The sequence below is a fragment of the Euphorbia lathyris genome, chromosome 5 (assembly GCF_963576675.1).
Source record: "Euphorbia lathyris chromosome 5, ddEupLath1.1, whole genome shotgun sequence".
Taxonomy (NCBI): Eukaryota; Viridiplantae; Streptophyta; class Magnoliopsida; order Malpighiales; family Euphorbiaceae; genus Euphorbia; species Euphorbia lathyris.
The window spans coordinates 43,021,752-43,045,612 of NC_088914.1; the positions used below are offsets into that span (position 1 = coordinate 43,021,752).

Consider the following 23,861-nt stretch of genomic DNA (forward strand, 5'->3'; position numbering starts at 1 on the left):
TAGTTTAATGTTTGTTTTCTCTTAGGTTCTCTTTCTTTTCATGGGGTGTTTAACCCTTCCATTCAACAAAAAAAAAAAATGATAATAAAATTACAAATATATTAGAACTATATAATTAAACAAATAAAATATAGAATACTATCCAAAAAAAAAAGAAATACAAATAAAAAGGTAAGAAAGAAAAATCCAATCCACTGGGTATGTTTATAAATCATGTATCATTTCAGAAATTGATACCCAAATGAGGTTTGAAAGGAAATTTCATAAATTGGAGAAATTAAAATATCAACGAACAAATTGACCAAATTGTCCCTAAAACGTTGTGATTTGAAGAGTCATGATGATGTACAGCAGATGGCAATAAGGAAATAGGAAGTTTAAGAAAGAATCCTGACTGTTTCCATCTCAGTCTCTACATACATGAACAAATAGCGTGAAGTGAAGAAGAGGGGAAGAGGAGCTGCAGTCGGTGAGTTACGTTTGCAATGCCGAAATCTAAGAAGCTAAAGAGGAAGGAAATTGTTAAGGACAGAGATTCTGAAGATTGGTGCTTCGTTTGTAAAGATGGCGGAGACCTAATGCTCTGCGATCACGGGTTCGTTTTTCTTAATTATTCTCTCCAAAACTTGCTGCATTTGCTTTCTTTCTCGTCTGCTACTTCTTCTTCTTCTGTTGACTGAGTCAAAACGTTTTCTTATAGCGGCTCACGAGTTTTTTTTTTTTTTTTTTTTTTTGTTCTTGTTTGGTCTTTGCTCAGACATTTGTGTTGAAATTGGTACAATGTTCATGCATGCTTTCCTTCTCATTTTTCTTGGCTTGAAGTCATGTTTCAATGGTTGGCCTTGTACATGTTGTTTACAACTTCAAATATCACCTCTCAGGCTCTTATTTATGCTTGGAGTTGTCCATGATGCCTGTTGGAATATTTTGTGATGAAACCTCATATCAAATTATCAAATAATAAATAGGAGTGTGGCAACTATAATTTGGCGCTTTAATAATTCAGCCATGGATCCTTAAGAGCCCTCATTTTTCGGAAGTTTCACTAGTATAGTAATATCGTATTTAAAAATTCATGTTAGCGTTATTTGGATCATTATATACAATTTTCTCTTAGATAATAATGAACTGTTATTCAGCTTAACCCTTTCTAGGCAAAATACTTAGGAGCAAGTGATGCTACACTTTTCTGGATTATTTGCTCATTATATGTCGTGATAATGCACAATACTGGTGTCTATCAAGTAGTTTCCATATGAATTAGAAATTACTGCAAGTTGAAACATGTGCCTGATCTAAAGACAGATGTAATTCTTGTATTTAGTCTTATATTTCTTGAGTGTGTGGTTGACCCATTGTATTGAACAACATTGAACAGAAAGAATCACTCCTTGTTCTTGTGTTTGATACATCAACTTTACATAACAAAATGAATTTCTGTCAAACCTAGTTATGTTTTCTGGTCCCTTTCCCTTTAGTTGATTAAGGTTCAGTTTCATGGGCTATAGCAATGAAAATATATATATTTAAAAATTGGAAGAGTATTTTGCATATATTTGTCCTACGAGATGTTATACCACTGCTGGTGATACTTATGAAATTTTTACAAAATTATATTTGATGAAAAGTTGATTAACTATCGGTTTTGCCACTTCCAAATCATATGTCTATAAAGTTCCATACAATGTTGCACTTAATTGCTTGAAAGACAAAGAAATATTTCCCCCATTGAATTACTGAGGTTTATGATGTTGATGCACTGTTACACAGAGCGGATAGCTGGTTGATACAGCAACTGTTGGGATTGAAGTTTATTGTATAAATATAATAGACTGGACCCATTTGAAATTTGGATTTTAGTCAGTTGAATTGGAAAAGAAAAAAGAAAAACTAAGTCATTGGAAACTTACGTCTTTTCTTTGGATAGTTTCTTTGAAACTAGTTGCATATGATCTAAAGTTATGGTGTGTTGAATTGATTCCACAGCATTAGGGTAATTTTGTTATATTTAGAAATAAATAGAGAAAAAATTTGGAGGTTGGAAATCATAAAATGAGAATTGGATCACTGAGAATTATTCTCCTTTTGTTTTGACAGAAACTACAATGAGAGGAATAAAAGAGATGAAAATTGTGATGTTAAAAATATAATTCTATCCTTCTTTCTTGTTAGAGTTGTTATTACATGGTTAAAATAGAAACCTCATATTGTTTTCTGCCATTTTTCTTCGAGTATTGACAGAATTTGTGGTAGGCACGATGCTAATATTTTCAAGAATTTTTTATTCTGCCTACTTCGCTCTCTCTCTCCCAATGTTGAAGTTAAATCCTTTTATGATTTTCCGCTGCCTTCTAGTTTACCCCGTTTTCCTCTTTTGCTTATAATATAGAGTCCAAATATTTTGATTTCTATTTTTTTTTTTTTACAGTTTCTCTTATGAAGAGGGCGAGCCTTGGCGCAACGGTAAAACGTTGTTGCCGTGTGACCAGAGGTCACGGGTTCGAGTCTTAGGAGCGGCTTCTTGCCAATTAAATTGGCAAGGGAAGGCTTGCCCCCAATACACCCTTGTGGTGGGACCCCTCCCCGGACCCTCGCTCAGCGGGGACGCGTAATGCGACCGGGCCGCCCTTTTTTTTTTTTTTACAGTTTCTCTTATGATTGTTTGTTTATTATTTTTGAGGATTTGTGACTTTACTAAAAGAATTATTTTCTTCTATGAATTATTTTTGTCTTGATCTACATATCCATTTTTTCACTTTTCTGTAGTCTGGTATGGGCATGTGTCTCCAATTTATATGCACATACATATATATATCTTACCTCCACTCACATTTTTTTCATTTAACATGAACCTTGACATAGTTTATGCCTGTATTAACTTTTATGGCTTCTGTCATCTGTGCAGTGATTGTTTGAAGGTTTATCATCCAGGATGTGTTGGAAAGGATGATTCCTTGACAACAAGTGCTGGAGAACATTGGACTTGTGGTAAGCTACTTGGAGTTGCTTATGTTTCTTCTGATATGGCTTGACATTTTGTAACTTTTATTCAAAGATTTCCTAAGCATGTGTAGTTGTTGTGAACATTTGGTGTATGCAGCATACATGCAGATAATGACATAGTTATTATGATACTATCTTAGGCCCTATTTGTTCTGAGGGAATTAATTTTTTATAATACCTTTTCCATGAATTTGAACAATTGAAATATATCTGTTGCTCAATAAGATGGCTTTCTATCATGAAAGCAAGTAGCCATGTTTGGACTTATAGAAACCACAAAATGATACTAAAAACACATAGGAGAATTTTATAAGCAAACAACCACTAATACAGTGTTCGTAGAGAGCTGTTTCTGGTTCATAGTGGGTACTGCAGATTGTTTTTATGTAATTTTTCTCCATATGCATAGGGTTCTCTTAATGCCCCTGTTCTTATAAACTTGTTGTTGAAAGATTCTATTTTTCCCCACTCTTTCCGAACCCCAGAAATTAGTTTCCATTTAAATTTTCTGTGAGGCAAGATAATGGGAAGTAATTTATTTTATATGTACTGAACATATTCTCCATAACCATGTGACCATGTCCATTTTGGTGAAATATGGAATGCTAATTACTTCTTTTTCTTGGCTCATTTCATATTTTAATGTTGGATACCTTGTGTGCTGATATACTTGCATTGATATATTTTATTTTTTTAGATCGACATTCTTGTTTAGAATGCCGTAAATCCACAAAATTCTATTGCTACTGCTGTCCTAATGCCACATGTGGACAATGCCTCCAAGCTTCTGACTTTGCACTTGTCAAAGGGAATAAAGGATTATGTGGTGAATGTTTAGAGCTCGTATTGCTTGTAGAAGAAAAGGATAATTTGGACTCTGATGGGGTACGTATATTATCTTGTAAGTGCTATAGACAGATTGAAATTCAACTGCTGCTTATTCTAATTGTCAAGAAAGAGTCACTAAATGAGATTTTTTTTCTCAGGCTGCATCTTCCCTTTTAGAAGTCCCAAGTTCCCAACATAATATGTGATCTACCAAATGTCATGACCTAATATTATTATTTTAGTAGCGCATCCTTTTGTTGCTTTTTGTTGTGTAAAATCTACCATTACACCATTCTTCTACTATATAATTCAAATATCTTAAGAAAAAAATGAGAAAGAGATTGTTTTTGAATGTTGGAAGAATATATAACATCAAACTAGAAGAGGTGTCGTTAATTGAGCTTAATAAATAATTGTCATTGCTATGTAGAAGTTAGTTTTGTAATAAATCTGTCAACCCTGACAGGGTTATCTCATCTCAATTCAGGCATTTCTGTTAAGGTTTCTTTGTCCACTACCAACAATTTTGAAGAATTTTCCCGCACGACAACAAGCAAAAGAAAAAGAGTTTATGATAAACAACTAGGACAGTTGTTAGAATTCCTCTAAAATTCAAGTACCAATTTGAACTAAGAAATTTCCAGGATGTTATTAGTATCTTTCCTTTGGCATGTCTTGATAAATTTTGTCTTTTTGGGAATACTATAACAATTAAGACATATCTTTTCCACTGTACCATTGTTCTTTTGCAGGGGAAGATAGATTTACGAGATCGGAATACATTTGAATGCCTGTTCTTAGAATATTGGGATATCATAAAGGAAAAAGAAGGCTTGAATTTGGAAGATGTCTATTCAGCAGATGCCAGGTTGAAGAAGGGTCTATCCTTCAAATCAAAGAATATTGGCAAAGGCAGAAACGATATTCACTTTATAACATCTGATAGTGATGTAGAAGATGCAGAAGAATTTGAAACAGTTGCAAAAGAGAAGGGTTCCAAGGCATTTGAATTTTTAGGATGGGGATCGAAGCCACTTATTCAGTTTCTTAGTTCTCTTGGTAAAGATACAACAAAGGAGTTATCACAAGATGATGTTCATTCAATAATCTGTCAATACATCCAGCAGAAGGAACTCTTCGATCCCAAAAAGAGGAAGAGAATTTTATGTGATGAAAGTCTTCGTTCATTATTTAGGAGGAAAGCTATAACTAAGAACAGAATATATAACCTTCTAGAATCACATTTTATTGTCAATATAGATCCATCTGATGAGGATGAATGGGATGAAGCAGAAAACTGTTCCCTTTTCAAAGAGGAGAAAACCTCAGTAGTTCACAAGAAGCTGAAAACTGTGAACTCTGATAGAAAATGCCAAGAAATAGAAGCAGAAGCAGTGGCCCAAGAAAGCTGTTTTGCATCTATTGTTTCAGACAATATCAAACTTGTCTACTTAAGGAAAAGCTTAGTGCAGAGATTGTCAAATGATCCCAATTTTTTTGAACACAAGGTAATTGGAAGTTTTGTGAGAATAAAAAATGACCCAAGAGATTGTACGCAGAAGAACTCCCACCAGCTTTTTCAAGTAACAGGTAAGTCAAAGTACTTAGGCATTCAGACTTGCTAGAACAACTAATAATTATGGAACCATGTGGGTAACTAAATGTGTTCTAGTTTTGAATTTTCCGTATTCCTTGTGAAGTACAATCTTTCAATTGTTCGCGCATTTATGTTTCTATGAAGGAAAATGATCTTGGATAAGTTGTGTCAATCCTTATCCAATAGCCACTCTTTTTTATTTTCGTCGGTTGTATTTATTAAATCTGTGCTTAGAATGGTGAAGTTGTTGTAAGGACCTTAAATGTTCAACCATATCTATTTCCTAAATTCTTGTGGTTATCTAAATTTTCTCCTCTTTGATTCTTATATTTATTTCTCAGGTGTAAAGCAAACTTCACAAACTGGTGAAAACAATAATGAAGTTATACTAAGGCTTATCAATGTTCCAACAGATGTTCACATATCCAAGCTGTCAGATTTTGACTTCTGTGAGGTAATTGAACTCATAAGTCTCCCTATCATAGTGATCACAAAACCATATAATTGATATCAGATGATGTTTGCTAAGTAAAAAAAAAGCTTAACTACATTGAAGTTTTCTAATTGCTGGAATACTAACTAAATGCAGTATAGCGCCACTAGCACGAATTGTATAAAGATCTTGACGTGGACATTTTACTGGTTTGGATGATATATAATTCTTGTTGAGTGTTTTTCTTAATTGCAATATCATCCTTTTTTGATGCGCTCTATGATATGTCGCCACACCGGTTTCGACACAACCCGACACGGATCCGGGTACGAAATACGGGTTGGATACGTGAGGTAACACTCGGATACAGCAAGGTTTAGGGTAGAGAGAAAGTGAAGACAGAGGGGCAAAAAAGAAGAAAAAAAGGTGAGATTTGCATTCACCTTCAAGTTTCAGATCTAGGGTTCCAGAAGTGAAACCAGATCAATAAATTGAAGGTGAAAACGTAGATATTATTGACTGAGATTATGGGGCTTTTGCATGCCGTATGGAGACGAGTTTATTGCTTGAGTTTGCGGTTGCCGTTGTCAATCTCACCGGTGAAATCACCGGCAACAAGGAGAGAGACAGAGGAGATTGAAATTTGAAGAGGAAGACAATGAGTCAGGCATGGTGCAAATTGGTTAATATTAAGTTATTAATATTATGTTTAATATTAATATTATGTCTTTTAATTGTGTAGTAACTTTAAAATAAAATAAAATTAACAAGTAAATAAAAAAATGAAAATAACCTATGCCTTGCACAATTTTACCATCACTTGTACTAAAATATATATATATTTTTCCAATTCCCATATCTCCGTACCCGTGTCCAAAGTTAGGATGGTGTCCCTGTGTCTAAAATTTTCAAGCTTGCCCTACTGGATACTCGGATCTGTACCAGTATCAGGTACGAGTTTCCGAGTCCATGTAACATAGGATGCGCTTAATTATTTGGCATTTGGTTACAGTAGGCAATCTTATGTTTCGCCTACTAGACCCTTGCATTACCTGTTATTATGTTGGGCTCGTTGTGTTCAATGATTCACTGAACTGGTTGCTTTATTGTGGTTCCTGACTGCTGTTCCAAGAACCACAGCGATAAGTGGTGCTATATTAAGGTGTCATAAAGTACTAGACATGCTAGGGGCTATATAGATTGTTTTATATAAAAGAATCTTGCAGAAAAAATGTGTTTAAGGGCTCTAATGGTCATTTTGCAAAGTGGAGCAGCTGTAATGGCTGCAAAGTACTATGTCACTACAATTCCTACGTATCTGTCTTGAAACTGCTGTGATGTAGCAGTAACCAGGAAGGATTAATTGAATAACAGCCATTAATTTGAAACATTTTTCCCTTGCAAATTCCCAACAATTTCACCATAACCTAAGATAGTATAATATGATGGTAATCATGGTATAGCTCATGTTATGCTATTATTTTGTTCTGCTGAAACCTCATGGACTTCTCCCTTTAAAGTTATAGTGTTTGTTGTTGGTGTTACTATTTTATTTCCTAGGAGTTTGTTTTCTTTTATGACCATGGAGATCTGAAGTAGATTAACTTCCAAAACAATATAACATTATACCCATGGAAATCAGGTTGCTTTATTGCAGGAATATTATTTTGTACTCAGGCATAAAGCTATAATTGAGAATAAGGAAGCAAATGCATTTAGCTTAGTAGGGCTGATTCCTGCTTCCATGGCTGCCAAAACTGTAGACTTTGAACTGCCCTAGAAGGATTATAAAAATTGAAAAGACTACAGTATTTTATATGTAATACGTATCTACTGATTGAACAACATGCTAATTTGATTCTTGTATTGTTAATTTGTTACCTGTTTAGAGGAACATGCTTGTGTTTGTGTAATACCTCTCCATGTGAAGTAGACAAGTAGGATTCAAGAATTGCATTATGGAGGAGTAGTTAGCCATATTGGAAATCTTAGGACATTGTAGCATTCAGTTTAGTCCTTTTAAAATTGAGACTCAGGTAATGCCTTGGGAAGGCTGTTGAGGTGTTCCTAAATCATCCTAGTATTCTTATTGATGCTTTTGGTAGAGTATTTGTGACAGACTTGATGTACTTTTGAGGAATGCTATAAGCAACTAAGGTTACCAAAAGACAAAAAAAAAAAAAAAGCAGAAGGAGAAAAAGAGTAAGCCAATTTAAGTGCAAATGTGCAGAATGGTCACAATGGTTCACAATAAGCCTCAACAACTTCAAGAGGGAACTTAGAAAAAGCTGCATTCAGAGTAATCTGATCCTTGTGGGTTACAAGAAATCAGCTTTATATAAATAATATCTCTGATATATTTACAGACACAATATTAACATTAACTAATCCTCTATATATATATACATCAAGTGTCTGACTATCTCAAGATCTCAAGGAGACAAATCCTTGTCTAACTCTTGTAACCCAAACTTAGGTTAACTAGGAAACCAAGTTCAACTGGACTGCTAGTCCAAGACTGAGTCCTAATCTAAGACAAACTCCACAATCCAAACCATAAACAACTGTATTCTTCCAATAAGCTTCAGCCCTTATATTCTTGAGCTGCTCAATAACATGGGTATAAGTGAGTGATTTCCAAAGGGCATCTACAAACACAGCATCCAAAGACAGCTGGCTCTTATTTGGGTTTGAAGAAACTAACCTCCAGTGTGAATGTCATGCTGTCCAATAATGTGGGGATAAGTAATATCTTCAATATTAAAGATCTTACCGTATCATGAATTTGATAGTGATGTGTCTAATGATGAAGTTATGACTCAACTTACTAGAACAACACATCTATATAGACAAAGAAAGTATTCTTTATTTTGAAAAGCTTTTTGTGGAGATGACATGTCTCAAAAATTCCATTCTTTTGACGGATGGAACGCCATATTCTGATTGTACATGGATAACTGAAGAGAGTTCCAACTCTTGGCCTTCATTTATGATTGTTCTCATGCTTTTAACTTGACAGGGACAAGTTTCTCAAATATGAAAAGGAGTTTTCGTAATTGAGCAGGATCATAGCATATTGGAAAAAGACATACCAATATTAGTTATAATGAGCAACAACTTGTTTTGCAGATGTAGTCAGTTTGTTTATGCAGGAAATCTATTTATTCAGTACTGGTATTTTAAGAGTTTCTAGCTTTTTTAAGATATTCTTTTATGGGCATTTAGAGTATTTAAATTATTTTTGTGTTTTATTCCAAACTATTTGGTGGTTTAAGATAGCATAAAAGTCTTCTGTTCTGCTAGGAATTTTATTACGAATTTAGATTTAGATCAATTTAGCTGATTTAGAACTCAATTTTCTCAAAGTGGTTCTTTTTAAGGAATTTTTTTAAATGTCTCGCTCATATGCATAAAGAGGCTGGCGGGAAGTTGCAGGAGATGGAAAAGAGCAGTTATAGTATGTTACAAACCATGTGAATACACGCGAAACACATGAGATACCATATAGACTAAAACTATATGAATATATTTCATTCAAGGACAATATACATATACTACCTAGACAGCTACAGCCCATATCTAGACTGACCCATACCTACAAGTCCCATACCATGCTTACATTATTACACTCCCCAGCTTGCTACAGGTACAGAATACTTGGTCTTAAAGACAATACAACTCAAAACGAGAAGCTCAAGATACTTTGGAATATAAAACATAATCCGGGAGATGGAACCTAGAAGAACAAATCGGGCAGGAGAGACGAGAGCGGAACATCAAGCTTCGTTGGAAAAGGACAAGCAAAACTCAGTTGAAGCAACACGCAAAGCTGCCAGCAACGTCATTGTACAAAAGGAGATTCACCGGAAAAGTAACCGGACAAACATGTCGGAAGCAGAGAGACGAAGGCAGTGGAAGAGGAACGACAAAAATCCGGTGAGATGAACTGAGACTTGGAACCTTAGGTCCAAACAATCTGCTCACAAGGCAGTAATGCTGAAGAAAACAGCCTAAAAATACAAACCCAGAAATTCTGCACACAAGGGCAGAAAATTAAGCCAAACTAGGCTCTGATACCATGTTACAAATTACCATATAGGCTAAAACTATATGAATATATTTCATTCAAGGAATACATATATATATACATTAAGGATACTACCTAGACAGCTACTGCCCATACCTAGAAGACCCATACCATGCTTGCTACAGCCCATACCTACAAGACCCATACCATGCTTACATTATTACAAAGTAGAATTGGTTTCTAAGGGTATTAGATTATGCTAATTATATTCAGATCAATTATTTCTGTTTGTGTTTATCTGCGTAGGGTTAGTACTAGCTAGGTGTTAGTTGTTACGTAAATTGTGGGTGGGTACTGAATTTGGCTTTGTTTTGTATTTCTTTAAAAAAATGTTACATGGAATGAAATTGTGGTAATTGTCTTTACAAAATTTAGAATTCAAGAGATACAATACAAGCTAGCTCTTATCCATCAATCAAAATAGGCCAGGAAAGAAAAACTATGAACATGTCCTGCTGGATGTGTCTCAGTTTGAGTTTCTGGTGGAACGCCCTTTATCTAGATCCCTAACATATGGCTTTGACAAACTCCGTCAAAGAATTAGCCATTAGGACTAATTTGCTTTAGTCGAACGTCTGTAGGTCTTAGGCTTGTGTTAGTCCTATGAATACCTATGATTGTAATGTTTTAATTTACATTTCACTTAACAAACTTTTCTCAATTTGAGCGATAAAGTTCCCTCTACATGCGAGACTCATTTGGACCCTTAGGTGTGATTCGTAACAAGTTATAGGTGTGAATCTTAGACCATTGTTTTTCTTTTTCTCTCGACTTCTTTTCTAGATCAGCCCTATCAGAAAATTAGTTTTATTCCATCACACCACATTTCAATGTGTATTGGGCTTGAAAATGTGGTCAAGCAAATGCTCAATTTACCTTGTTTTGAAATTGTTAATTAATTATGGTGGAAATTAAGCCGAAACACACATGTCAAGAACAATTTATAGTAAGCTATATTTTGGATTTTATCAATGAAGTGAAATCTAATATTAGAGTATCAATAACTGATTTTTTTATTCAACTTTGGGCAATCCCACTATATTAATAAATATTATTTTGTATTCATTTTAAAGATTCTATTATTTTTGTGTTTCCTTATTTAATTATTTCATATATCTATATTTCCGTTCTCAACTCTTTTCCTTCTCTATTTTTTGTGTTCTTTTCTTCGTTAGTAGCCTGTTTTCCTGCTTGGTTCGGTCTCTCCTCCCTCCCCTCCCCTCTGCTCTTTGTCCTTTTCTTTTTATCTTCAACGAAATTAATTTTAAGGTCGAAACTTGGTCTTTGTGGTGTCAATAACGACCTTTGTGATTGATTTTAGGCCTAAACCGTACCGCCCCCTAAACCTTACTGATCAATTGGCTTATCTGCTACTGTTGAATAAGCTGTCTCGCCTCTAATACTTATTCAGTTGTTATATTGCCTCTTAACACCAAAGACGTCACCATATGTAATGGCTTCCTGTTCCTTATTTGATTGGGGTCTTTGTGGCTGTCCTTCATTCATTGTTTTCAATTGAGTAAGAGCTTGAAGAGTTGCAGCGCCAACTGAATGCATAAATAGGTAGTGGAGTGCAAAGAAGACAACATGGAGTGGGTTGTCAGTAGATGTTAATAGAGTTTCAAATTCAACTTCCAACTAAACTTCTATTTCAAATCACATAAATCTAACAAATCCACACTAGTTTTGAATTCAGAATCATTTTTTTAGGTTTACCAATTAATCTCCATGTCTGAAACTTGTATCTTGATTTCAGGGGTCTTTAACTCATCTCCATGTCTGTACCTCACCTTTTTCTTGTTGCATACATGCATTCTTTAGGTGAAGAAATTTTTAGGGATTTGAAGGAACTAATGTCTCCATAGAAAGGTATATGATGATTTTGGGGATTAATTTAATTTATACGATTTTTTTCGGCAAAATGTGTTGATCACGTTGTAGATACTGTAGTGGCGACTAGCGACATGAAATGAGACTACTCAAGTATGAATAAGGAACTGGAGCATTTTTTTTGGGTTACAACGGGAGCAGATTGGGCTTTGATGGAGAAAGGCTTGGTGGAAGAGCGAAAGCGAAGGGAACGAGTGGGAATGTTAGAGGCGGTGGCATTGCAGAGGAGAGAGAAGGAGGTGGAAGAAGGCGAGAGGAAGGATAAGGAAGCCATTAGTAGAAGAGGTGGAGAGTGAAGGAAAGGGAAGGAAAGGAAAGATGGGACTGAAGCTTGTCAGGCTGGAAGACTGATGGAAGTGCAATGAGAAGAAAATGCGGAGATATATGAGAAAGAAGAGAGATGGATTTTTGTTGAAATATTAAAATACACATGTAAGCTTTTAATTGGTCGCATCAAAAGCTTTGAACACATCACGGCAAATGTAATGTACTTCAAAATACTCATCTCAGCATTGAACATTGAGGTGGTTATTAATATCACTTTGAAAAAATTTGAGAGGCTATTAGACGTTTTAAGCAAGTTCAGGGGCCTCGGTATGGTTCAGGCCTTGATTTTCACTTCTTCTAGGTAAGGATTACAATTTTCCTTATGATCGTGGTAATATTGTGATCCATTTTTTTAGTATTTTCTGGTTGAGAGAGCTACAGTTGACATCGGATTTTCATCGAATTCTGAAATTAATGCTCTCCTATACTGTGTGACACTTCTAGATTAAGATTAATGCTTATGATATAATATGGATCAAGTTACCGATATTGATCAAGTTATAGATTGGTGACTTCTATGTAAAAAGCTCTTAATGAGAAGTGGTTAGGATTTAAACTTCGGTCATTTTGGTCCTACAGGCTTTGATATCTCTAACATTAAGTTCAAAAATGGTTTTATATCTCTAACATTATATACATCTAAAACCTATGAAGTGCAATTTTGAAGCGAGAAAGTTAATGGAATACCTCATTTTATTAATTTTTTTGCAAAATCCCATCTCAGAATAGGCTCTTATTCTCTCTTATTAAGGAATTTGGGTGAATGAAAGAGTTACAAGAATTTATGGAATTCCTTCTCGAAGGTTGCATTCTTAGAAATCCATGGACTTCTTGTCATAAGCTGTAATTCCCTTAAATCAGTTTTTGACTTTGTTCTTCTTATGGTACTCTTAAGCATTTTGTATATATACGTCAGAAGGCCAATTAAATAACTGTAGAAATTTAGATATATGGACAGGTTTTCAATAAAAATATTACTTTATTTTCCTAATTTGCCATCAAGATGTTTTTATTTTTATTTTTATTTTTTTATCTAGAATTATATGTTTAGGTTGGAAGCAAATTAACAAATCATCTAAGCATATATCCAGCCTATCATTTACATCATGTGATGCTTATTGCATTTCATAAGCTTGGTGTCTTGCCATCATTTTCATGTTACAAGTTTTTTTTTTAAATCATTAGGTTTTACAGAAGTGCAAGATTGGTTCAATTCCCACATTAATTTGGTTCCTTTTTGTTATATTTCTTTGCAGGAAGAGATTGATGATTTAAGACAAACAGTGGAAAAAGGCGTGCTCCCAAAGCTCACTATTGTAAGTTTGGGTCAATTTGTGAATTTTTATTTATTTATTAATGAATATGAAGACAAAACAATCTAGAAAATAACTATGTAAGAGATATTTAGGGTCTCAGGTGTTAAAAGTATTGCACATCAATATTCCTGTTTTCTTTTACATCAAGAGTTACCACTATATACCAATATCTAGTGGCATAATAAACTTCAGTGCATATAAGTTTCACATACCTTTTTCCTATTAGTTGTCCCTATGTTTTAATCAATCACTTAAGACTTTTAACTCTAATCCTATGTGACAGCAAGTTATGGGATCTAATTTTTCCTTCTAAGTTCTTGCTGAAATGTTTCTTGGAATCAATGGTAGAGCTGTGGTACAGCTTATTAAATATATGTTTAGAACTTTTGTTAACTGGGCATTTTATTTCAGTCTCTCTTTTAAAATTTGCTTTACTCTCCATTTTTTATCCAAGGGCTATTCAGACCACAGAATCTATTAGAAAGATCTAATATGGATGCCAAGTCAGTTGCAGGAGATTTGGTAGAAGTGAGGTCCTAGTTACTTCACTGTCTGTGGACTGATATGGTAACAAGATGTTGACAACTTTTCTAATGACATTTTGGAAGCTAACTAGATGAGTATATACACAGTCATAGTTTTAAGGCAAAAGGTGAGCCGAGGCGAGAGGCCTCGCCGCAAGTGAGGTGACAAAGAAATTAGAAAAACACAAAAAATAAAATCAACTCAAAAATTAAAATACATATAGATTTTGTTTTTACACAGCTTATACACTAGAGTCATAGAACTATTATTTACTTGTGATGAAATCCTCCACTACTGTTAACACCTGTCACTCTGTTAAATCCAGCCACCACATTGCCACCACTACCAGCTACCTCCACTAACCCACAACACATCATAACAACAAATAAGGAACCAAGATTAAAAATTTACTGCATGGCAAAAAAAAAAAAATTCAAAATTTAGAGCAGGGAAAAATATCTTAGAAAGGTAGAAAGAGAAGCTCTTGAAGAAATTGATGAAATGGAGATATAACAACAAAATTCTGTTGAAAGGCAAGGAAGTTTATTGAGTATTGGAAGCTTTTATTGTTTCTTCTCATTTATTTGAAATCACACCTTTAATTTTTTTTTTTCTTAAAGTTGGCTAAAATGCCTCAGTGCAAGAGGCGATTGTCTCCATGCCTTGATCGCCTCTCGCCCGGCGAGGTGAGGCGGTCGCCTTTAGCACCTTTAACGGACCCTAAATGACCAAATATTTGGTCACTCACCATTAGATCTAGACTTATTAGATCTAAGCCTTACGAATGTTTTAATCTCCACATTAGGATTTTAATAAGCCTGGATCTAACGGTAACTGACCGAATTCATTTGGTCATTCAGGGGTATGGACAAGGGAATGTTATTTTGCTCTATTCTCTTCTCTTCATTCAACACTTAACAAAGAGATGATAATAAGTATTGGCAACAAGTTTAAAGATGGTGCACAAAACTTATACTATTATGTTTATCAAACTCTACTTGATTAACATTTCAAGGTTGAAACTAGAGGCAAAGACAAGTGTGATTTTGAACTACAAATTAAATTGTTGTTATGCTCCATATATCAGAGTTTGACTAGAGTTGACTTGATCTTTATAAAAATCACAAGGCCGTGCCGAATCTTGATTTCAGTAAAACAATCCCAATTCCACCTTGAATTAGCATTCCTTTCAAATAGCAATGCTAGAATTGTAAACAACATAAATGAGAAAAGAATACATATCTTTCTAGAAGGGCATGTATGCAAGAAAAGGTGAGATGTCTATTATAGGAGAATGTAAATAGTATTACCATGTAAACCCTTTTTTTTTATATTCAATATCATTCCAAACATTAACAAGAATGCTATGTTGATAGGTGGAGCTTGAACAAAAGGCTAAAGTTTTGCACGAGGATATAACAAAAGATGTAAGTATTATAGACTATATGCTGAATTGCTCATGATAGTGTTTGAAAATAGTCAATTGTATGCAAAGATATTCTTTCACTTTATCACTTGAAATTATTTGTGATTGTCAAGGTGTTTTTTTTTTCATAAAAATCTTTTCCGTCTTATTTTTCCAATTTATGGGTAGGAGGTCAAAATGGCATTAAGTAAGATGAAGTTGAAGAAAGCAGTAGGACCTGATGGCAACCCTATTGAGATTTGGAGATGTTTGGGAGAAAGAGGAATCGAATGGTTGACGACGTTCTTCAACAAAATTTGGAGAAACAATAAGATGCCATCAGAATGGAGGAAAAGTATCTTAATCCCTTTGTATAAGAACAAAGGCGATGTCCAATATTGGGCCAACTATCGGGGAATCAAATTAATGAGTCACACTATGAAACTTTGGGAGCGAGTGATCGAACAAAGGCTAAGGAGGACGGTGAAGATCTCGGAAAACCAGTTTGGCTTTATGCCGGGAAGATCAACTATGGAAGCCATCCATCTAATGAGACAATTAATGGAGCACTATCGAAATAAGAAGAAAGACTTGCATATGGTTTTCATTGACTTGGAGAAAGCATATGATAAGGTACCAAGGGAAGTAATTTGGTGGGCCTTGATAAGGAAAGGCATTTCGCGGAAATATATTGACATCATAAAGGACATGTATGAGGGAGCATGCACGAGTGTACGTACTAGTGTTGGGAAGACTGAAGAGTTTCCTATTACGATTGGAGTGCATCAAGGTTCCGCACTAAGCCCATTTCTTTTTGCCATCGTTATGGATGAACTAACAAGTTCACTTCAAGATGGTATACCATGGTGCATGCTGTTTGCAGATGATATTGTGTTGGTTGATGAGACGAAAGAAGGAGTGGAGAGGAAGTTGGAACTATGGAGACAAACTCTAGAATCTAGAGGCTTTTAGTTGAGCCGAAGTAAGACAAAATATTTGGAGTGTAAGTTTAGCGGCCATAGGAGTAGGGAGGCAGGGTCGATCACCCTAGATGGGAGAGTTGTTCAGGCCTCGGATTGCTTCCGGTATTTAGGATCTATTATCCAAACGGATGGAGAAGTAGATGGAGATCTTGCTCATAGGATTGAAGCTGGTAGGTCGAAGTGGAAGAGTGCTACGGGTTTCCTTTGTGACCCCGGCATACCTAATAGATTGAAGGGAAAATTCTACCGGACGGCAATTAGACCAGCATTGTTATATGGTACGGAGTGTTGGGCAGTGAAACACTGCCACATCCATAAGATGTCGGTGGCGGAGATGCGTATGTTGAGATGGATGTGTGGTCATACGAGAAAGGATCGGGTGAGTAATGAAATAATTAGGACAAAAGTAGGGGTCACATCTATTGAGAATAAAATGAGAGAAAACCGACTAAGGTGGTTTGGCCATGTGAAACGTAGAGCGCTTGATGCGCCGGCTAGGAGAACCGAAGAGTGGCAAAGGGATATAGTGGTGAGGGGTAGGGGAAGACCTAAGCAAACTTGGAGGAGGGTGATCGAGAGTGATATGAGTTTACTGGGAATTGAGGAAAATATGGTAGTGGATAGGAAAGAGTGGAGGGAGCGAATTTGTGTCGCTGACACGACTTGATTTCACGGTTTTATATGATGGTTCATGTTAGCCGACCCCGAATCATTTCGGGACTAAGGCTATGTTGTTGTTGTTGTTGATGGGTAGGAAGATGGTTCTACTTGGGAAATTTGGATTCTAACACTCCAGTAGGTTTTTCTTATGTACATTTCTTTAGTCTCAATTGATTAAATATTTGGAATGGTTTTATTTATAATTTATAGTTGTAGTTTCTTACTACACAAGGACAAAAGATTCCTAATTAAGGTTGACTACAAAAAGAAAAGAACGAAAAAAAAGTTAAGCATTATGCTTCTGCTAGTATACTCTTTAGTTAATGTTGTTTCAAGATTAAAACTTTTAGGGTCCGTTTATTGCCGTAATGGAACTTTAATGCAATTAAAGCTGTAATGTAATGGAATGGTATAGTGATTTCATTACCCTGTTCGGTTGACAAATTAAAAGAAATGATGAAATGTAATTGACATTACAATACTTATGTTTGCCTAGTTAATTGTAATCATAAAATTTTATTTACACAATTAAAATCAAGGAAAAACATGATAACGTGAAAAAAAATGTGATAAAAAAAACGAAAAATAGTAAAAACATGAAAAATGAAAAAACTGTGAAAAATGTTAGATTGAAGGATGAGGATAGGAATTACCAATTTTTTTCCAACCCTACAAAAAACTTTTACAGTAAAACCTCTATATAGGAATACACTTGGGACCAGACTATTTATATAACAATTGGGAGGTTATTACTAAATAGAGGTTGGTATAATTATGCCTATAATTATGTCTATAATCAATACCCAAAAGTTTACAAAATCAAGCCTTATAATTATGCCTAAGTTTACAAAATCAAGCCTTATAATTATGCCTATAATCAAGCCCTATAATTATGCTTAATACAAATCAATAAATAATATATTTCCTAAATAATAATAGGGTGTTTCCCACTCATAGATAATTTCAATAGTTTTTTTTTTAATATTTTATAATTTAGTTTGAATTCTTAATATATATTACTATATAGAGGCATAGTTTCTAAAGGTGGGACTTGAAAAGTGTATAACAAATAACATTTGGGAGGTTATTCCTATTTATAACCGGGCCCAAGTTGGGACCGAGTTTTTTTATAACAAAATAGAGGTTATTCCTATATAGAGTATTCCTATTATAGAGGTTTTACTGTAGTTTAATTGTAGATATATTTGAATATCAATATGGACCAACCACATTTGCTTTGAAAACTTGCCTTGGTATTTGAATTGGGCCATCAAAATATTTTACAAAATTGAACAGAAAATTAGACAAAAATTAAATGAAAGTTGTTAAATAATGTTTATTTAAATACTACTGTAGTACTTTTCTTTCCATACTAATGGCACCTTAAAATTTGTATTTTTTATAAAGAAGAAACAATAATAGTCAAACTCAGTCATATTCGATGGAAACTTTTCGAACAAATATTTTATACTTTTTAGTTTTTCGAATTTCAGATGGAGACTTTTGTCATTTTGCGTTTTCATAATTTTTTGTTTGTTTTCCATTTTCAATTTTTTCACCGTTTTTCACGTTTTTTGCTTTTTTGTAATCGTTTTCAGCTTTTCATGTTTTTCTATTTTTTTCTATTTTGAGAAGGATGAGAGGTGGGATTTGACAATGAGAGGTTAGATGGAGCTTTGAAGGTTTGAATTAGGATTACATGTTTTGGATGTAATGAGAATTGAAGTCCTTTTTTTATGTAATGGGGATTACAAGAGTTGTTGAACAAAATTTAACTCATGGATTCCTCATTCCATTGCAACAAAAATGTAATATGCTACCAAGCATGGTAATGGGCCTTCAAGGCCATTACATCTTACCGAACAAGGCCTTATTTATTCTATCGTCTCATAGTTTACATTTTGAGAGTTTATGTTAGTTGAGGGTCAAACTGTAATTAAGATTTATAAGTTTCTTCCTGAAGTGAGGTTCAATTAAATGTTAGAGTTTAATATTATAAAGGCTTAATACATAAATTCACCCTTCAACTTGACATGTTTTGTCCTTTGGCACCCTATACTTTCTATTGGACCTATCACACACCAGAACTTGACAAAGGTGGACCTCATGCACACATTTTGCTGAGTTAGCAGACATTACATCTGACCTGTGTATATAACCAATTTTGTGAGCGCGTGATATTGTTGAGTGTATTTGTAGGAATTACATGATGAATTGATTATACAGTAGCACGAAGAGAGTCCCACCACTTCCTTTTAATTTATTTTCTTGAAAGATTAATTAGTTGTTATACACATACACACAACGCAATAGTCCAGGTAAATGGAATTTGATTTCACACGTCTCAACTTCCTTATTTGGTCTTCAATTTCTTTGCTTTTCAACTTTCTTCTCCATCGTCGGCGGTCGCGACATTCGTAGCTTATCTCCACCGGATTTTAGATTTGCAGCTGCCAATCTTTCCTTCACCTATCTCCTGGCTCATCCCGTTGCCAGATCAATTTTCATGGTTACTTGTGGCTATTGATTTTCATGTCTGTTCTTGAAAATTTTAAAGGTTTTGAACTTCAGGTGTCGAATAGGTCCAACTGAAAGTAAAGGGTGCCCAAAGGCAAAACATGTCAAGTTGGAGGGTGCATTTATGCATTAAGCCTATTATAAGTTTTTATAACAGACAAAATATCAAGTCATTTGTCAAACCTTTAAAGGCTTAATGTCATCCATGGCTGTTTTACGCACTTATAATGGTAAAATATCTAAACTTCAGTTGTGTAACACAACTATTAAACAATTATGTGATGACAAAGATGGTCCCTAAATTGACATGGAATCCATGCAGCAATACTTAATGCCTTTCAAACTTTAAAATTTCCTGTCTTCAACTTGGATTTGTTAAAAATTAACTTTATCTTCTGCCTCACCTGACTTCTCTTATGAACTTAATAACTTCACCAATGAATACAATTGAAGGGAAAATATCTTGCATCCTGAGAACTGATTTGAGCTCCTAATCTAGTTACTCTGGTGTTTTTTCTGTAGCTGTTGATGCAAATGTTTTTGTCCTTGTTTACCTAGTTGATAGGAAACAATGGGATCTTTGGAAGGTTCAGTGGTGTGCATAGCATAGACATTGAGAACAAATCTTGTTGGAGTTCAATTTGCTAGAAGAAAATGTTGGTGTGGTTTTTGATGTTTTTTTTTCTTTTGAGAGAGAGAGATGATAAAATCAGAAGAGAGGTAGTGGGAGACATATTTGATACTTGATTATTGTGGAAACAAAAAGATGGATCACATGGGTTTATGAAGGGTGATTAAAGCTTTATTGTGTGGGCAATTATGAAGGTATTGTACTTTGGGTAAATATAGAAGTAGAATTTTTCTTTTGAGTATTAAAGAAGTCTTTTAAATGAACAAGTGAACTTTGAGTAGGAGTCATTTTTAACAAACCCAAATCTGAGGGTAGTAAGTTTTATGTTTTGAAAAAGCATTAACTATGCTGTATTCTATTTCAGTGTCCCGGTAAGCTTTTGATTTGATGGGGAGATCATCATTGAAATCATTTGGATTGTTTAGAATGTTTTATGTTATAAATCGATTTTATGTCTGCTACTGCTATTGTTATGAGTGCATGACACCAATAGCCATTGGTGAAATTAACCAAATGGTAAATTTGGAAGGAAATGATAATGGATATTAAGTGGAATTTTGTAATTTAATCCATTTATTTCTGCTTGAGGCAGTCTCGATAAATTCGTAATCCAAAGACAAAACAATGTGCTGCCTAGTTTGGGTTAGCTCACAAGATTGGAGCCCTGATAGAGAAGTTAAGGCTATTGGGATTCATAGCTTCGTAGATGAATGGCTCTAAGAACTATTATCGTCCAAGAGTGTAATTTCTTGATATTGTACACCTCAGTGTTGTTAAAGGCGCGCCTGAGGCGCGCCTCGGCTAAGGCTCCAGCCTTAGCGCCTCTGGAGCCCAAAGGCGGGCGCGGTCAGTAAGGCGCGCGCCTTAGTGCGCCTTGGTGCGCCTTAAGCCAGGCGCAAGGCGCGCGCCTTGGCGCGCCTCAGCTACCTTAGGGTATTTTAGGGTTGAGGGTACTTAGGGTTTTGAGGGTATTTTAAGGTTAAGGTATTTTAGGGTCTTTTAAGTTCAGAAAATAAAAGAAAAGCATGGATAGACAAAGATTGACAGTTCTTACTTCACATATCGCAACAGTTAACTCATGCCTTAGTAGTTAACTAGAACTTAACTCATGCATTTTATGGTTTTATTGTTGTTATTTGACTATTTGTGATTATTTGTGACTAGTATTATGAATTTATGATATTTTTTTTGTGTGCGCCTCGGGTCGCTCGGGCGCGCGCCTTAAGTTGCGCCTTGCGCCAAGGCTCCAGGACCCCCCTTGCGCCTTAGTGCGCCTTGCGCCTTTAATAACTATGGTACACCTAGCAGTTGCAAATTTAAGTGTTCAAATTTCAAAAGTGAAGCCTGTGAGACTCGTAACTTGCATTTTTCAGCACTCTTGATAAGAACTACATTTGAATTCTTGAAACTTATTTGGTTTAGACCTCTTAATGCTCCTTGCTTTCTCTTATGCTTGACGACAGGGTACTAAACTTACTGTTTCGGCCATAGAATACAGTTGTCATAATGAGTACAATTCATAAAATGGCACTTGTTTTTTTTTTTAAAAATCAATGAAAAATAACATGTATTAAAGGAACACAAAACATCCAAAATGAGGGGTTCTTTTTTCCTTTTAAGGTTATTTTTCATTTACTAACATATTGCTATGTTTCTTTCTGGAAAATTTTCTCTAGTGGATTGAGAAGGAGCTTGTGAGATTGCAGAAGCGCATCGAATTTGCTAACGAAAAGGGATGGCGGAGAGAATATCCTTTCTGGTATAAGTAATATATAGCTAATTCAAGTATAAGATCCCTTGTATGCTCCAAATTCCTGAAGGGTAAGACCTGTTAGAATCCAATTGCATTGAAATTTATCCCTTGTTGTAATTAGATTATTAATACCAAAAGTAACATGCTAAAGACCAATCCATTCATAGATGGATTGAGATGGATTAGGAGCAGATTTGAAAAGAAGCCCTGGAGTCCTGGGTTCAACACCCTCCTCCCCTAATTTTATTAAAAAAGAAAAGCAAAATGTTCACAGTGACATCAACTGGAATTAATACTACAGAAAGATGAGATATGCAAGTAATTCGGCAATTTTTGAAATTCAAAGACCCTTGCTACAATTTTTGCGTTGTTGGGGTTTTCTTCCCTCTTCAAATTTTGATGAAAACAATCTGTCATTGATATGAAATCTGACTGTAGACTTTGTGTCAGAAGTTGTGTATTGGATTCATAGGACAGAGGGAAGTTATATGAAACGTTGATGAGAAATGAATTAGTTATTTATTTATTTACTATTTCCTCTTTGAAAATGGTGATTCATTGATGAACCTTAACCTGTTTTCTGGGAAACATTGCATGAATATTTAGAACAACTAGAACAGCTGAAGAAACCATCTGAACAAGAGCGGCTACTGCAGAAATCGCCAAAGGTTATTGCAGCGCTTGTGGGGAACAAAATTGATTCGGTAGACTTGGATGAAGTATCTCCAGAAGAAGATAATGGATCACCAATTGACTCTTGTTGAAAATTTAAAGAAGCTAATATTACAAAGTGCTTTTTGAGGTACCAAAGTGGTTGAAAGGATGCTCCAGTTTTTGCGATTTGTGCATTACTTTGGTAAATGCATTTAACAGCAACTTGTGTCTTTTGTTTTCTTGTGGATGAAGTATCTCCTACTCATAAATTATTTATAACTTTCTCCATATGACTCTGTTTCTAGCATACTGAAATGAGAGATTGCTTCATGCTCCTTTTTTTGTTTGAATTGTTATGATTTGATTATCCTTGTCTATATGAGATTGATCAATCAATTGATATTCTCCTTTTTATGTAGAAATCCAAATGGTACTTCTGGTTTAAATTTGAAGTGACTTGCTCAGGTAGTAGGAAGAGTCAATTCTTTCTTGTGTTTTTCTCAAATGCGGTTATATATTTATTTTCTAAGCTCCGATTTAGGTTTGTTAATTTAATTTTTCTTGTTTCAAATCGCAATGGAGACCAGAGGTAAATAATGGGATACTGCCAAAATGAGGGGAGAGAGAACTTTGATTGTATTTATTATAAATAATCTTTAAATGGGTACATATTTTTTAAGTAAAAATTTAGTTAGAATAAACTTTGAATTCTAGCCCTTCCAATATATATATATAGTTTGTCTGATTTCTCATTTCAATGCTCTTTAGGGTTTTTTAGGTGGATTCTTTCCCAATTAAAGCTTTTTAGGTATGCTATGACTTGAAATTGAGATCTAATTTAAGCATTTGTGGCTGTTTAATCACTCAAGTCAACTTTAGAGCATCTCCAAGAGACTCTCAGTTTATTCTTTAAAAATAATATAAACAATTGATTTTTAGTATCAAAATAGATGTAATCTTTAACAATACTCTTTATACACACTCTTTATTTATTTATTTTTATTAAAATTATCATGTATTTATTATATTTATTAATAGCGAAAGGTGAGAGAATGTTCAAAAATGAATTATTAATAAAAAATAAAATAAAGAGTGATTAAGAGTTGAGTGAGGTTCTTCAATAGAAAATTAAGACTTTTAGTGATTTGAGGAGTGATTAAAAGTCTTTTGGAGTTGGTTTTTAATCTAAATTTTTCAAAATTTAATTTCAGAGCTCAATGAAAGAGTATCTTGGAGATAATTTTAAGGGTAA

General features: G+C 34.6%; 1 protein-coding gene across 1 annotated transcript; it reads left to right on the top strand.

Annotated features, from left to right (window-relative positions):
* The first annotated feature begins 262 nt into the window (after window positions 1-262).
* LOC136229573 (uncharacterized protein At5g08430) lies at window positions 263-22,943 on the top strand. Its single transcript, XM_066018450.1, has 9 exons — window positions 263-595; window positions 2,906-2,988; window positions 3,701-3,888; window positions 4,584-5,421; window positions 5,770-5,882; window positions 13,422-13,481; window positions 15,383-15,433; window positions 21,879-21,949; window positions 22,545-22,943. Exons 1-9 carry the CDS (start codon window positions 486-488, stop codon window positions 22,717-22,719), a joined length of 1,689 nt encoding a protein of 562 aa, XP_065874522.1. The 5' UTR covers window positions 263-485; the 3' UTR covers window positions 22,720-22,943.
* Window positions 22,944-23,861: the final 918 nt, after the last annotated feature.

Excerpts from the sequence above, each read along its gene's own strand:
- LOC136229573 (XM_066018450.1), top strand. The coding sequence starts at position 486 with ATGCCGAAATCTAAGAAGCTAAAGAGGAAGGAAATTGTTAAGGACAGA. Across the intron at positions 2,989-3,700 it reads TGGAGAACATTGGACTTGTG|ATCGACATTCTTGTTTAGAA; the intron begins GTAAGCTACTTG and ends TTATTTTTTTAG. Across the intron at positions 3,889-4,583 it reads ATAATTTGGACTCTGATGGG|GGGAAGATAGATTTACGAGA; the intron begins GTACGTATATTA and ends GTTCTTTTGCAG.